The sequence below is a fragment of the Rhopilema esculentum genome, chromosome 7 (genome assembly GCF_057945365.1).
Source record: "Rhopilema esculentum isolate cy_ngs chromosome 7, ASM5794536v1, whole genome shotgun sequence".
NCBI classification, from domain to species: domain Eukaryota; kingdom Metazoa; phylum Cnidaria; class Scyphozoa; order Rhizostomeae; family Rhizostomatidae; genus Rhopilema; species Rhopilema esculentum.
In genome coordinates, this window is record NC_142821.1 from 8,546,862 (window position 1) to 8,561,823 (window position 14,962).

Below are 14,962 nucleotides of genomic sequence, written 5' to 3' on the forward strand. Positions count from 1 at the left end.
AGCTACGACTAGAATGCGCCATGGGATGAGTGATAAGAAAGTGTTTGGCGGCCATTCTCTTCGCTTAAGTTGAAGGATTACCAAAGGGCTTAAAGAAGGAAGGTGGAGGTATCATCTGTTTTATTAGGGATGAGGGGTAAATGAAAAAAAAAGGTAATGGACTTTATCATCCCCGCTTTTAATGTTTGACAGAAAATTCCACTTTCTTCCCGTCAAATTTTTTGGGAGGATTGAATGGCAAAGCCACGTGTTCCAAGAGTCGTTTGTTACTATCAGTTAAGGAAGTGTAAAACTTTGGTGGGGGTTAATTATCGTTTTACTTCTACCACTACCCTAAACTCTATCCCAAATCAAATTCAATAGAAATAACAATACACCTAAGTAGCTTCATCTGTAAACTTTAAAGTGAACCTACACCCAAAGGAGGAACTGCTAGAATTTATGTAAAGCTACCCTGACAGCTTTACAAAAAAAAATGAAATAAGATCACTAGCTTTGTACGGCTATTAAAATTCAAAAATTGAAAAATCGCTAGCTTGAATTTTTATTACATGCGTGTGTTAGTTTACAGTGTATACTCAAAATTATTAGCGAAGGTATTTGATTGAAAATATACCTTGATTAAAAACAACGAAAACTTAGATAGGCAAACTCCATCATGACTTTAATTAGGTAAACCTTTGTTCTGTACATTTACCTGGAGAACCATCGTAAGGATATGTTTCTGTTACGTACATTAACTTTGAGAACATTCTGAAAATGCTTTCCTGTTTAATACAAAATACATTAACTTTGGAAAACCTCTCAATTTTGTGAAACATCCTAAGAATCCGTTTTTGTCCCTTACATTTACTCAGAGGATATCTTAAGAACGTTTTTTCCGTATATTATCATGTTCTGTAAACTAACTAAAAGAAACATCTTGACTCAGAGAAACATTCTTATAGACCCTGTTTACACGAGACCTGGACCAGATCGGATCCAAAAATATCCGGGTCTTCCAGTTCCCGCGTAAACGCAAAGCTTATCCGTACTTTCCGTTCCGGATCGGATCCACTCTCGTGTAAACGGGGTCTTAGAATGCGTTTCTGTCTTGTAGATTTACTTGGAGTTCATCTTAAGAATGCCTTTTCGGTACATTTATAAAGAGAAATATTAAGAATGCGTTTCTGTACCGTACATTAACACTGAATGGTGTATGTCTTCCTCGATCCTCTTGCAATGGCGCGTAAGGTGATAAACGTAAATGGTTGTTAGGACGACAAGCACAAGCAAGACCAGATTTATCTAAAAGAAGAAGTTACTTAGATTCAAACATTCAAAGCATAGATACAAACAAAGCAAAGCATCCAAAAGGCTATTGTGCTTTCTCGATCAAAGCATGCATGTTTATTTTCTTCTTGGAGCCCAGAATATCTATCCAATGAGTGAGTTAAATCTTGTGACCAAATTTCATGGCAGAGGCAGACTTCTATTGTTCCTTCGTATACAAGGCTTATTTGGCTTCTTCCCAATATATTAATAATAAACTTATTATTTTCACAGAGTGTTCTCTTACCAGAAAAGGATCTCCATAAAGCCATATGTGAGTCACGGTGTAAAGGAAGTATTCTAATAGGCCAACCAACCCTGCTAGAAAAATACCAAGACCGTACAGGGTGCCGAAATACTGTGGCTTGAATCTGTAATGAAACATTTAATCAAGTAATGCTTATGAAAAAAAGTCAGGCACTTATCATCGCGTTTCGGGACTATTTTGTAGGGCCTCGAAAGACAGGGGTCGCGGAGGTGATACCTCGGTTTTTTGCAAAATAAAAGATGACGAAGAAGCTTTTTTGTAAAAGCCCTTGTTCTGAGTCTTTGATTCTCCCTTGCCCCCCCACCTACTTTTACTGTTTAAATTCACCTCGATCAAAACTTTAGCTGCTACTTCCAAACTTTCTACGCTACGTTTCACAGAAGCCTTGTCTTGTGAGTGATGCTTTACTTAACGTTTCAGTTCAAGGACTCGTTACAATTCCTCTTTCAACAGTTATTTTGACAAACTTAATTGAAGTTTCTATAACCTAAAACTAGGCCTAACTAAAATCCCCTAAAGAAATATTCAATACAACCCTATGTTTTCATCAGTATTCAGTTGTAAAAAAATGCTTCTACATTCACCAGTGCAAAGAAGTAAGACAACGTACGCTAGCCCGATAAATGCTGCATGACTAGCGTAAAGGAACCCTCTGATGACAACATGCAGGACAAAAGATATGATCTGAAAGATAAAGAATATCAATAATAAAAGCTTAACCTCAAGACTTCACAAATAGTAAATGAGTAATAATTTGAACGCAAAATATATAATCAAATACGCACATCTTTAAGTTGGACCTCTGCAAGAGTAAGATATAATCTGAACCTTAACTGATGATCCGACATACATGGGCTCCGACAAAGGTTTAAAATTGGGGGGGGCCAAGGGAAAATTTAACACCCATAACAAATGATTTTGAAAAACTCTATTGTTTTGCAAAAAAAGTGGGGGGCCAAGACCCCCCCCCCCCCCCCCCCCCCCCCCCCCCTTTGTGGGAGGCCCTGACATATGCCAACAGTGCCGCCGGAACGAAAGTCAATATGGGGGAGCTGGGCTACAAATTTCATTAATTCCCATTCGGTCCACTGCTATAAAGGAAATATAATACAGTTTGACAATTATTAGGGGCGGGGGCTTTAATTTTGTTAAATCTTTCAAAAGTCTCTATAACTATCATCTATTTATTGACGCCAGTCTGATTCTCATCAACGCCAGTCTGATTCTCATCTGGTCCTTTTGGTATTTATAATTAAAAGCAATTTGAATTTCCATTTACAGGTACATGCGCTTAGAAGCCAGCTATTTTGAAATGCTGATGAAATACTTGGTTTTACAGTGTTGAATGGCAGTTCATGAACGAAATGCCATGCAATGGGCTACCTGATTTTCACTGATTTTTATTACCCATCGTCAATTCTTTGCAAAGATTTCTTAACGACATGAAAATCAACATCGAAAAGCTTGTTAGCAAAAAAGGCAGATCAAAACCATTTCAGCATACCAATCCAGGCTTCCACTTGATGATCGATAGAAGTGAAAGAATAATCCCCAGCATGCTGGTTAACAGAAAAGGGAGAATGCTTTGCTTCATCCTTATAAGATGGCCTCTTATTGGTGAGGCCAGCAAGAGTGTCTCGTTCTCGTTGTATGATTTTGAAAACTTGATAAGACCTCTGTCGAATATGCAGCCAACGACAGGGCCGGTCAAGATGCCGCACAGTTGCATGTAACCAAACAAAGTTGTATAGTAGTCAACTAGAACGAAAAAGGAAATATCAGAAGGCATTTAGCCTTACGAAGGCCTAGGAAAAACATGGTTTTGAAAGTTGGCACTGAAAATTAACAATAATACCTGATTCTGAATCATTTTTAAAAATGATTTTAAGCAGTTCTTCAAGACTCCCAATGTAGAACCAAAGTTTGAGTTGCATCACTGACAGAAATAGCAGCTCGTAAATGTATAAAGGGAAGCAAATCGATTCTTTGAGCGTTTCTTCGGAAAGAAGGAAATACAGATTAGTTAATTGATCTGATAATGTCAATGCACAGAAATTCATTATCTAATCGAGATAAAAATTTTAAAAACAGAATATAGTTGAATTGCCACTACACTCTGGATGAGGTAGGTACCACAGTTTATCATTTGAATGAGAGTCCATGAAGTACGCCACACAAAGCAAAATATTACCATTAATGTTTGTGATCACCTGGTTACTGATTGAGAAAGATCATGACGATCCAGTAAAAAGAAATATAGCATTGAGGCAGGAAAGGTAAAGTTCCCAGTTCCTTGAATTAAAAGATAGACATTAAGTAACCCGGAAAGGGTTCAACGGTTTATAAAGAAGAAGACGAAGGGGAAAGAAAAAGAAATAGAGAAAAAAAGAAATCGGAAAAGAAAAAGGGCGTGAAGGAGAAGAAGACAAGAAAGAAGAAGAAAAAAATGGGCAGGAAAAGACAAGGTAGAAGATGACAAAGAAGTAAAGGAGAGGAAGAAAAAAGAAGATGGGAAAAGATGGAAAAAACAAAGAAGTAGAAAAGAAAGAAAAAGGAGGAGAGGAATGAGAAGAGGAGGAGGAAGAAGGATGGAAGACAAACGAGGATGCAAGAAAAGAATGAAGATTATGAAGGAGAAGAACATATAAGTGATCACTTAAAACGAAAACAATTTTATTACCTGGGATTCTGAGAATTTTTTGGTGTATGCTTTTGTAGGCATGTTCATCTGGGAATGATATTGAATCTATGCTTTCTGTGGCACTGTATCGACGACTGTTCAACGAAGAATCGGGAGAAAAAGTTAGTGCTTTCCAGAATAACTTAGCAAATTGCAGCAGGGGTACTATTGTATGCGAAATGCTAAAATCAGCCTTATCCTGAATACTTCTATTAGAAATACTGGTTATTAAAGCAAGATAGCAGTTCAACCTTTATTTCAATATTTGAAAAAATAGTGTAAAATGACTAAGAGCCTAGAAATGTTTTTCTAATTTGTGGTACACCACATGGGCTCCGAAACAGGTTGGGGCCAGGGAAAAGTTTAGCAGCCATAAGAAAAGCTCTATTGCTTTGGAACAGAGTGAAGGGGGTCATGACCCCTGTCCCCCCCCTTGTCAGAGGCCCTGCACCAAACTCATCAACTGTACTAGTGTAGTGAGACAGGAATATTACTGAAGTCGGGATCTTGGATGAGATCACGAATGAGTTTTGAATCCGATCTTCGAATCTCTTAATCGATTTTAAGCAGTTTCGTACAATTTTCTCCAAATACCACTTACTAATAAAAGCATCACTGGCCCCTTTTACAAATTTTTTTCAATACTCAAAGGGACGTAAAGAGGGAGGGTCCAGGCAAAGGGGTATGGGGTTGGAGTATCAATAATAAGATTGGGGCTGAAACCATCAGGGGAGCTTTGAACCGACAGGGCCATGCCCTTATTCAATGGGTAACGCCCATTAACAAAAATTCTTTTTGCAGATGAATTTTTCCTTAAATTCAGTAAAAAGCAAGTTTTAAACTGATATTGTGAAGACTTTGTGTGACTATAAGCGGAGTCAACTGTACAATCAAAGTCTTTGATTATATACTAGTCATCATTGCACAGGTTTGATAAATTAAACAAAATTGGTTCAAGCACTAGAGCAAATGAATCTTTTGAATTCGTTGAAATCGATTCTTTGCAATGGCTCTTCGCCAAAGATTGATAGAATTATGCAAACCTCGTATCAACTTTTATACTTCGTGGAATTTGGTTTTCTCCGTGACCACCCCTATTTAAGGGCAGGTCACGCCCTACGGGGCATTTAAGAGCCCCTCAGACTAAGCAGGACCGCTCTGCTCTTATTTCTGGTCTATTGTGAAGCTGGACCAAATCTACTGAAGCCTATTGTGAAGCAGGACCAAACATAGGGTATCATACTTATGATCAGGACCAAAATACACGGTTGCTGTAGTAAAGAACAGGACCTTCAAATTAGCACGGGATGCCTGTATCAGCTAGCGGAACTAGGAACTGTTTGTCAAATAGAATTTGTAACTTCCTTTTTGTAAAGAAGGAATATTATTATTGTTTCCAGGAAATCTTATTTTTGGAAATTCTTGGTCCTGCTCAGAAGGACCAGCGGGACCTTCGCCACTGCCCATTTGCTGTTTGAAGACATATTTAGTTTTCTTGAACTAGTGCTTAACCGCTTTATGCTAGGGAATGGATTTGTAAGTGTTGACACAATGGAGAATCAATTTCAATATTATTTTGTACTCCGGTCAGCCTTCAAGATAAATGGGCAGAAATTAAAGAGAGGAGAGGGGTTGAAAGAATTTTCATGGATTAACTAACAAATGAAGTCATCAGCATCCAAGAGCATTCAATAACTATTACTTACCATCAAGGAAAAATCAAACAATTACGAATAACTCCCGTAAGTGAAAAAACTACCTTTTAGCTATTTCTGTAACAGCGTCTCCCATTTCCTCCTCTTTGACAATAGCCAGCAAGGTTTTGTGTGAGGGAGTGAGTAGAATTGTAGAAATGATTATTAATACCAAGCAGAGGCTGGTATAGAACAGGCTAATCAACTTCATACTCACTCCCCTTTCATGAATGACCTGAAAGAAAACAACATGGAATTTCAGTGGTGCAATTGCGGAATTCTCCTTATATTAAGCTACGGGCTGGAAAAAACACCTGACTTACTGCCAATAAATGCAACGATTTAAACTAGCACCTCGAATTAATCCAACCATTATCTAACACACCCTCACTTCCCCATGTTTGCCTTTAAAATCCAGTCCTAGTTTTAGAATTCAGGACACATTTCATTCTACCATTTAAATGGCTCGTACATATACCAGTAGCTAAAAAAATAGCATTTGTTGCTACCAGCTTCTGACGAAGCAAGACGCATTACCATTCCCAAGATATGTTTTTTCTCAAATGATGTGCGCCTACGAAGAGAAATATATTTTTTACCTTGAAGATCAATAGAACAGCTGCCGATGAGTCAAACGCACCATGCAACACCGACAATGCCAAAGACTTGCTCTTCCTGTAAATAATTCTTGACACCTAGAAGAAGTTCAGACGGTGTTTCTCTCTAAATGTAGAAAGACAAGCCTTTAGCTACATACTGCAGCCAGCTTAGGACAAGGTGGAAGATAGAGGAAAAATACCTTTTTAAGATCAGGGAGGCAGGAAAGCTTATTCGAAGACATTGAAATAAAAAGAAGCAACATCATTCTCCATGTTGTTCCTTTTAGGAAGTATGAAGTTTATTAGCATTTCTTACATCTTTGAATGTCCTCATTGAGAGAGTGTGTGCGTAGATTTAATAAATAGAGGGAAAGTAAGCCCCACAGAGACACAAGATGACTTTGCTCTTGACACGTTATTTTGTTATTCCAAACGGGGAACAGACTGTAAAATATTGTTAACAGAGGTTCAATTAAACAGTAAAGATGGAATTGAATTAAAATTCATTGCAAAAGAATTTTTAACAGGGGAATAGCAATTATCTCAGTCGTGGGAGAGCTTTCGTAAATGAAAAATATGAAGGGTTAGTTCATTATTGACACAAAGATATTTACATTTTAAGGATTACCTGATACTTGGCAACAGCAATAAATCCGCCACCAACACAGAAGGTGGAGAATATGAAAAACAACACATTTGAGTTTTCTATAAAGAAAATAAAGACATTCTATAGACAATTGATATAATAAAGCATATTTTCAAGTTAAAATACATTGCCTTATAAGCAAAGCCATGGAAGCAAATTTATAATGTTAAAAAGGCCAAAGAGTAGACAAGAATAGATTTACTAGTTAAAAACAGTGGAGTAGTGCTAATGGGGGCTAAAGGAGGCTGAGCCCCTCTTGTTGATGCAGAAAATTGGCCAATTTCTACTTTTACTATTGTTTTACGAATCATTCTGCGCAAAAGCCCCCTTGTTATTTTGATAGCATTACACCACTGGTTATAAATGCTGAGCCATTTGTGTCGTTGACGTATCTGATGTGCAGTGCAAATCGCCTATGTGTAATAAATGGACTTGGTATGAAATTTTGATATGCATGTCATCCATGGGCTCCGACAAAGGTTGAAAAGTGGGGGGCCAAGGGAAAATTTAACACCCATAACAAAAGACTTTGAAAAAAACTCTACTGTTTTGCAAGAAAGTGGGGCTCCCCCCCCCCTTCGTCGGAGGCCCTGTCATCGTAACTGCGTCAGGTAATATAGTTGATGTTTGTGTATATTATAGCATTCATTCTGCGCTTCAAATAGAGTGTGACGATACAGAAAGGAGCCTGTTAATCTTAAAAGTGAACAAAAGAAATATATACATAAAAATCTATATTTGTTTGATACAACCAATGCCGTCATTTTTAAATAAAGTAAGCCTGTTGTTTTGTCTCTTTTGTTATGTTTGCCCCTATAAATAAAATTTTCGAATTTAGACCAGATAATCTGAAGATAAAAAGTGGCTGAGGTGTTGCCACATGATATCAAATCTCCATTATCAAAACTCAGTACTCTGTCTTGCCATATCTCAGTCGATTTCCATTAGATTCAATTGAATTTAAACATTAAGAGATACTTCAACAGTTCTTGTGATCAAAATTCGATATTTTTATAAACAAACTTTCACGACGTCATACTTTGGTGTGGCATTAATCAAAATACTTGGAAATATACAGTAGATCGGTGCTTGTAATGATTTACATCTTCCTTCTGAGAATTCACGTTATACCTTTTGTAGTGAAAGCCAGTCCGAATCCAGCAGAAACGTACAGAAAGCTGAAAAAAGTGAATTTGGTGTTAGCTGACAAGGTAATATTCAATCGTAACACAATATTATCATGAAAAATACAATTTGAGGAAAATGTTTGATTTGCAAGGAACATTTGTAACGAGGCAAATAAATTTGAATCAGTGGAAGACATAAGGACCCAATGTCTATGTAGAAAGAACAAATCGGTACGTCATATGTGCTACCATTGTTGGATTGATGGTGACCAGTCCACACAGCATAGTTATATTGAGTCGATCAAACAGTTGATATCCTTCAGCCTGCGTTGAATGCTTGTTTTTGGCACTGAGCAAGATAGAAGATTCTTCCAACGAAGACGCCAAGCTGCAGAACGAGACTCTTCGGAAATTTCCCGGTGCGCCCTCTGCCCCAAGTTATTCTTTTCAAAAACATGAAAACTTTCAAAAGGCAACTAATCTTCGCACAGAACTAAAATTGATTGCAATCATCAGTTGTCCAAAGTAAATTTCCATAAAAAGTTAAGTTTCACCTTTAAGTTGAGCAGTATTAAGATTGATTGCAAAGTTTCTCAATCTGCAAGTTCTGCAAGATTTTCTAAAAACCTTGTAAAGAATATATTTTGCTTTGAAATTGTCTGAAACTCCTCAGAGTATAAAACGTCTTGTAACTTTGGTTAGCTTGTAATTTTTTCAAGCAGGTGCACAGTACATGAATTAATTCGATTTCTGTTGAGGGGGTAGTAGGGATTTCCACTAGCTAACTAGCAGACTATTTGCCAATTGACTGATGACTAATAATTTTGTGAAACCAATGACTTCTGACTAACCATATTAGTTTTTTGACTTATGGCTAATCTTATGGCTAATGCAAATTAATCCTAGTGCCTGATATCCAATAACTGAGGGCTCACACTTTGAAAAAAAGTTAGCTGAGCACTGGACTTGCTACAAGTCTCTCGATCCATTAAAGAAAGGGAAATAGGAAAAAATGGGAGGGATGTTTTTCAGATTACTAAATGGATAAAGAGAGACTTATAGCAAGTCCAGCTGAGCACTACCCTGTGCTCTTTCTAATCAGAATGGTTGTAACTAGATAAAATTATCGATTTGTTGTCTATTGGTAATGGGAACGTTCACATACTGTGTAATCAAAGAAGGGGAGGGGGGATTTACACAAAAGTTATGGCTATTACGGTTAATATGGCTATTTGTTAAAGTTTGTTAAAATTGCCGATTTTTGATTCCGTAATATGTGCATATTCCTTGTGTTGTCTCTCTTGAATAATAGTCCTTTTTCTTTGGGCCATCAACTATCTCTTGATAGTGAAAACTGCTCTAAGAATGATAGAGGACAATACTTCCTGTCCGTGGCAAGCTATTATGTTTTGCAATTCAACTAACAACTCATAGGCATCCTGCTTTTTGTACGTTAAAACCAGGAGTTTTGTACCAAAAGAAATTATCACTAACTGAAGTAAAAACTATTGACCACTTTTTAAAAAAAATTATACAGAATTTGTTGAGGATTGATGCCCTAATGTAAGAGCCTTCTAGGAAACTTAATGGAAAGTTCAACCGGCTGTTTTGAAAAAAAAACTGGCTTCAAATTTACAACTAGCTATTAAAGTTTTCCAATCTTTATTCAAAGTTTTGTCCCGGAAAAGAACTGTGCCTTTTCTTAAAAAATTATTTATCCTTTTACCATTTCTACGCACAGTTTCTCATAGAAAGGGAGCCTATCAATCTGCAAAATCATCAATTTGCACAAAAAGAATGGCAGCAAGATCTCTTAAAATCCATTTGTCCAAGATATGTTATCTAAAACTGTAGACAAGTCTACAGATTTAAGCACATGTTCAATACCTGATCATAACTCTGCACGCTGATGAACTGGAATCATATCTTTTGTAAATGATATGTAACTGTAGGGTGGAGGCAGGAGCATAGTCATTAGGCTAGCAGGTGCCGAGGTACCCCTTTACATTTCTCAATGATAGTATGCTGCAAAGCTTTCAAAACATTTTATGTTACCGTTTGATGAGAACGAAGTCATATATTTTGTCAAATATTCTAAAGATTTCGAGATCGAGTTTAATCGAAAATAATCTCGTAGGCCAGAGAAGATGCTTTCTTTATGAAATCTTGGAAGGGAGTGTCTCGCTAACTGAAAAACGGGCTTTGGGTTTTAGTCCAACTTTCAATATATATCATTTGATACATAAAATTGAGGACAGTACGTCATTTGATACCTACAAATTTTACCAGCCGCGTAGAGAGTCTTCTTCATGTCAATGCCGATTGTGGATAAAAAACTTTGATTTTCAACATGGGACATGTTCCAACATTCTAAATAGGGTGTTTTCAAAACATTTCAGGGGGCAAGCTCCTGAGCCCCAGTTTCATTTCCCGCCTAGTTCGCTCATTCTGTTAAAACGTACTTTGGACAACTGATAATTGCAATCAATTTTAGTTCTGTGCGGAGATTAGTTGCCTTTTGAAAATTTTCATGTTTTTGAAAAGAATAACTTGGGGCAGAGGGCGCAACGAGATTTTCCCGGTGGCCCGGCGGACCAGTCCGCTTCTGATTGAGCTGATCAAAAACCTCGATGACATCAACCTCATTAAACTCAAATAGTTCCTGGGGTACCCATTGCTTTTTTATCATTTTGATACTATGGTGGTTTTTGTATTTGTATACTGACTTATCTATAGGATCTTCGATATTTATTGCGAGGGAGAGGTTGGCTTCATTTTCTTTAATTTCTTGCTCATCCGTAATATTTGAAAAGTATTCGTTGGGGATGTGTGCAATTTTTAGGTCGTTATTTACAAGTTCTCTATTTTCCAAAAGATTAATCATTGGTGATACTTGTACCTCATCCATGAGAACCGGTTTGACTGTTTTCCAGAACTTTCTATTGTCTGCTAAATTTTGGGTGTCTAAATTTCTGCATTGAATTAATTTAGATTTTCTTAATATTGCAACACATTTATTTCCTTGATGCTTGTATGCGTTCTAGTTTTCGTTGGTCTTATTCCTGTTGTAGTTATTCTTTAGCTTTGATCGGTGCATGACTGCTTTTGGCAGTTTATTGGTCATGAACGGACCATCATTTGCACGAATATATTTTTTCTTGATTGGAGCATGTTGATAAAGTACTTTTGTCAGGCTTGTCAAAGGTCACCTTTCCTGATAAATCGTTTATGGTATTAGCAATATTACGTGTAAAGTGTGGCACAGCCCAAAATGTCAGAGACTTTCCAAAGCCCGTTGGCAATATGGCGAAGGTGTCTCTTCTCTCTACAAACAATGCTTTCAATGCTGTTCTGTGTTGAGTTCCACAACATGCGGAAAATATTCTTTGAGTACAGTTTTAACAGCATCTTCAAACTCAATCGTTACGGTCGCTAGCATTTATTTATGTTGTGTTCTGTTCAATGTTTTACACCAGAGCTAAGTTTATTGTTTCGCTGTGACCTTTGAACGTACAGAAATCTGTACACTCACTCCTGATTGGTTAATATCGGCACACCGGAACAAGGAGAGGGGCGCACTGAACCAAACCAGTTTAAAGAAAAAAGGATAGAATATAGAAACACAATTGTAATCACTTTAAAATTCAAAAACCTTCCAACGCATCATTCTTTCATAGTATCGTTTTTATCAATTGTTTTTATCAATCAAAAATCAAGTGTTTTTATTAGATTGTTTACAATGCGCAAGCTAGAGTTTTACAACAGTTCAAAGTAAGTGAACAGCAACCTGCGTCTTCTGGAATTTCATTACCAATTAAACATCTTAATTGTTTTGGCACTCAAGTCCACAGTATGAGAAGGCATATTCCCGCAAGCATCGCGCAAGAAAACGGTTCTGCACCCTTTTTAAAGAGAAAAATTATCTAAGCACTATCTGCCCTTCTTCGTAAGACTTCTGCCTATCACATATCCATTGGTCCATATTTGTCCTTTACGGTGATATTTCAATAAACGTCCCTCCATCTCCTTCTCCCCCAACCTCCTCAAACTTCCCCCAACCTCCCCCAACTTCTTTCAGCCTTCCCCAACCTCCCTCTCCCTCTACCAGTTCTCGACAATATTCTGGCGAATTCCTTCGTGACTTAATTCTACGATTTTGAATCTACCACCACCATAGATTTTTAATGGGCAATTTCTTTTGATAAAAAATATTACTTAACACAAAACAAGGTGTGGCATAGAGAATTTTTATTTTTCCTTTCGCGTAGAAACTAAGACATATTGCAGAATGACAATGACAGCCTTGTAGATGGGAATAGGCTTTGCGTTTACATGGGAACGGGCGGATCCGTGCACTATTGGATCCGCTATCCGGATACCTTAGTGTCGCTTCCGGGGGCGATTCTATATAGGCCATATATACCTCCGGACCGACCCTGGCAAGATCCCATGTGAACCTGGGCGGTGGTTTTCTATGGCCAGCGTCTTCTGTGTACCAACCACAGGCGCGGATCTAGGCCGGTTGCACAGGTTTAAAAAAACCGGTCAAATTCTAAGAGCTATGTTTCTCTGTAAATGTTGGGTTTTTGATCTAAATTTCAATTGCAACAATTGCTGCATTTCTCCCTGACTGACTACAGTTCTTCTGTTTATATACTAAATTGAGCCTTCACAAGAGTTTGACAGAGTTCCCAGCTTCCTACTTCATCTTTTATCTCAAAGTATCCAAGGAATTCAAAATCGAGGAAATCAGCAGGCAATCGACGTGACAGCTTGGAGTATGCTATCTATGCGCCAATCTTGAAACCGGTGGCTATTGTTTGAAAACCTGTTAAAACCGGTGCCCATATGTTTCCTTTATGCGTGAAAAACCGGTGACTAAAAAGCATACTCGGTATCGATATCCATAGCTCGAAAGGATGGACGCTTTAAAACAATTCGTACACAATGGAATACGGATGCAAAATTCATGAAAATTAGAATCGAAGCTGCAAAGAAGAGGATCAAAGGCCATGCTGAATGAGGTAAAATTCTGGCATATTAGATGAAAGTGTGGGCAAAAACACACAGGGCTGTTATGGGATAAAGTACACCAAAACCGGTCAAAATTTTGGCTAGGTCCGTGCCTGGATCATCGAAATGCGCCTGTGTATATTGTGTGAATCACATCTGGTTCAGGGTCCGGTCTTGTGTAAACGCATATCGATTTGGCAGGGATCCAATCAGGATAGCCATAGATCCGACTGGGTCCAGGTCTCGTGTAAACAAGTAAACAATGTCTTGGAAGAATATTTTTTGTAAAGAATCCTGCAATCGCAGCCTCGGATTTATGCATTTTGCCTTCCCCATACAAGGCCCCATCTAGACACTATTTCGAGTTTCCTTTTGTCCGTTCACTGGCTTTTGCAGTTACCAAGTTTCGGGTATAGTGTAGAAATTATCTAGATTACCTAACTCACGAGAAGTTGTAATAAAGAGAAGTACTGATGTTTCGAAGATCAAAGCTGATTTCTTTTTTACTACTCGACAAAAATAAACAAAATCAAACAAGAAATTAATTCTTACCCTCCAACCATTTGAGAGAATCGAGGCCCATATCTATCAGTAAAAGCTCCAATAAGTAACTTCGATCCACAGAGCAGCGCCACAGCTACATTAAAAACCAAATTCAGACGCTGATCCTGTGGAAGGCAAGCTTCATTTTTTTCTTGACTTTCCTGTGATGATTCCAATGTTCTGTTTACTGCTTGGCAAAGGAAGCCAAAAAACCCTTCTTCTTTGAAAAGAAACGCTATAGACGCCCATCCGTAAGTTATACCAGACATAAGAAGCACTTCTAGAGCTGCAAATACGAAATAAATGCTTAGGAACGAAGTACTGTAAACCGGAGCCTTAGCCATGACTCCTTCTCAAACGTCGCCTTGCTAATGTGAGCTGTGGAGTGCTTATGTAGATCCATTATCCATGTGTGAAATCTAACACAAAGCACATCCAAGGTAATTGTGGTGTGCAACAATAGCCTCCAACAGAATAATGGCAGAATAGATTGGAATTTAGGATTGTTTTCATTAATAACGTCCCGCATCATTATATTAATTTTGTATTCACCTGGGACGGTGCCAAAGCGAATCAAAGACCGAAAGTCGGCTTTTTGCGAGAGAAAAATTGTCGCTATTAACTGGATGACATTCTTTCATTGGGAAAGAAACTTCGTAACGACCGTTTTTAAACCGAGCATCCTTGAGAAATTGGCTGTATACTTCAGAATCATAAGTCCTTTTTCTCACTACTGCGCAGGCGATTTCTACTTACTTCCATCTACGCATGTCAGCGTGGATTTTCCCCACAAATCCCTACATTTTTCAAAATATGTGAAAAAGTGTCTTAGAGACTCGACAGTCTCTTTAAGCAATATTTTCAAAATATCCCTACGTTTTTACCCACGTCCACCCGTGCTTTCAGCTTTCAGCGAAAGTCTTTTTTAAAAAGCCATAAAGATTGAGGACCAAAAAATTATTCAACTATTAAAAGTAATGCTTTTGTAAGATATTACTCTGACGTAAAATATGGTTTCGCATTTTTTGCGGAATATCTTTTCATAACTACTTCTTGCACTTGCATGAAAAGTCAGTGGAAA

The 14,962-nt window shown here is 37.8% G+C and overlaps 1 protein-coding gene across 2 annotated transcripts; it reads right to left on the reverse strand.

Annotated features, from left to right (window-relative positions):
- Window positions 1-481: 481 nt before the first annotated feature.
- On the reverse strand, window positions 482-14,629 carry LOC135683818 (equilibrative nucleobase transporter 1). Of its 2 annotated transcripts, none has more exons than XM_065199170.2 (11): window positions 13,891-14,621; window positions 8,330-8,376; window positions 7,181-7,257; window positions 6,553-6,648; window positions 6,019-6,188; window positions 4,260-4,354; window positions 3,435-3,575; window positions 3,084-3,337; window positions 2,190-2,263; window positions 1,559-1,682; window positions 482-1,287 (listed from the first exon to the last, which is right to left on the reverse strand). In XM_065199170.2, the coding sequence occupies exons 1-11, from the start codon at window positions 14,223-14,225 to the stop codon at window positions 1,156-1,158; spliced, it is 1,545 nt and encodes a 514-aa protein (XP_065055242.2). In that variant the 5' UTR covers window positions 14,226-14,621; the 3' UTR covers window positions 482-1,155. The 2 variants fall into 2 exon arrangements, 1 of the variants encoding a protein (XP_065055242.2); XR_010515822.2 differs by having other exon boundaries at window positions 1,150-1,287; window positions 2,164-2,263; window positions 13,891-14,629.
- Window positions 14,630-14,962: the final 333 nt, after the last annotated feature.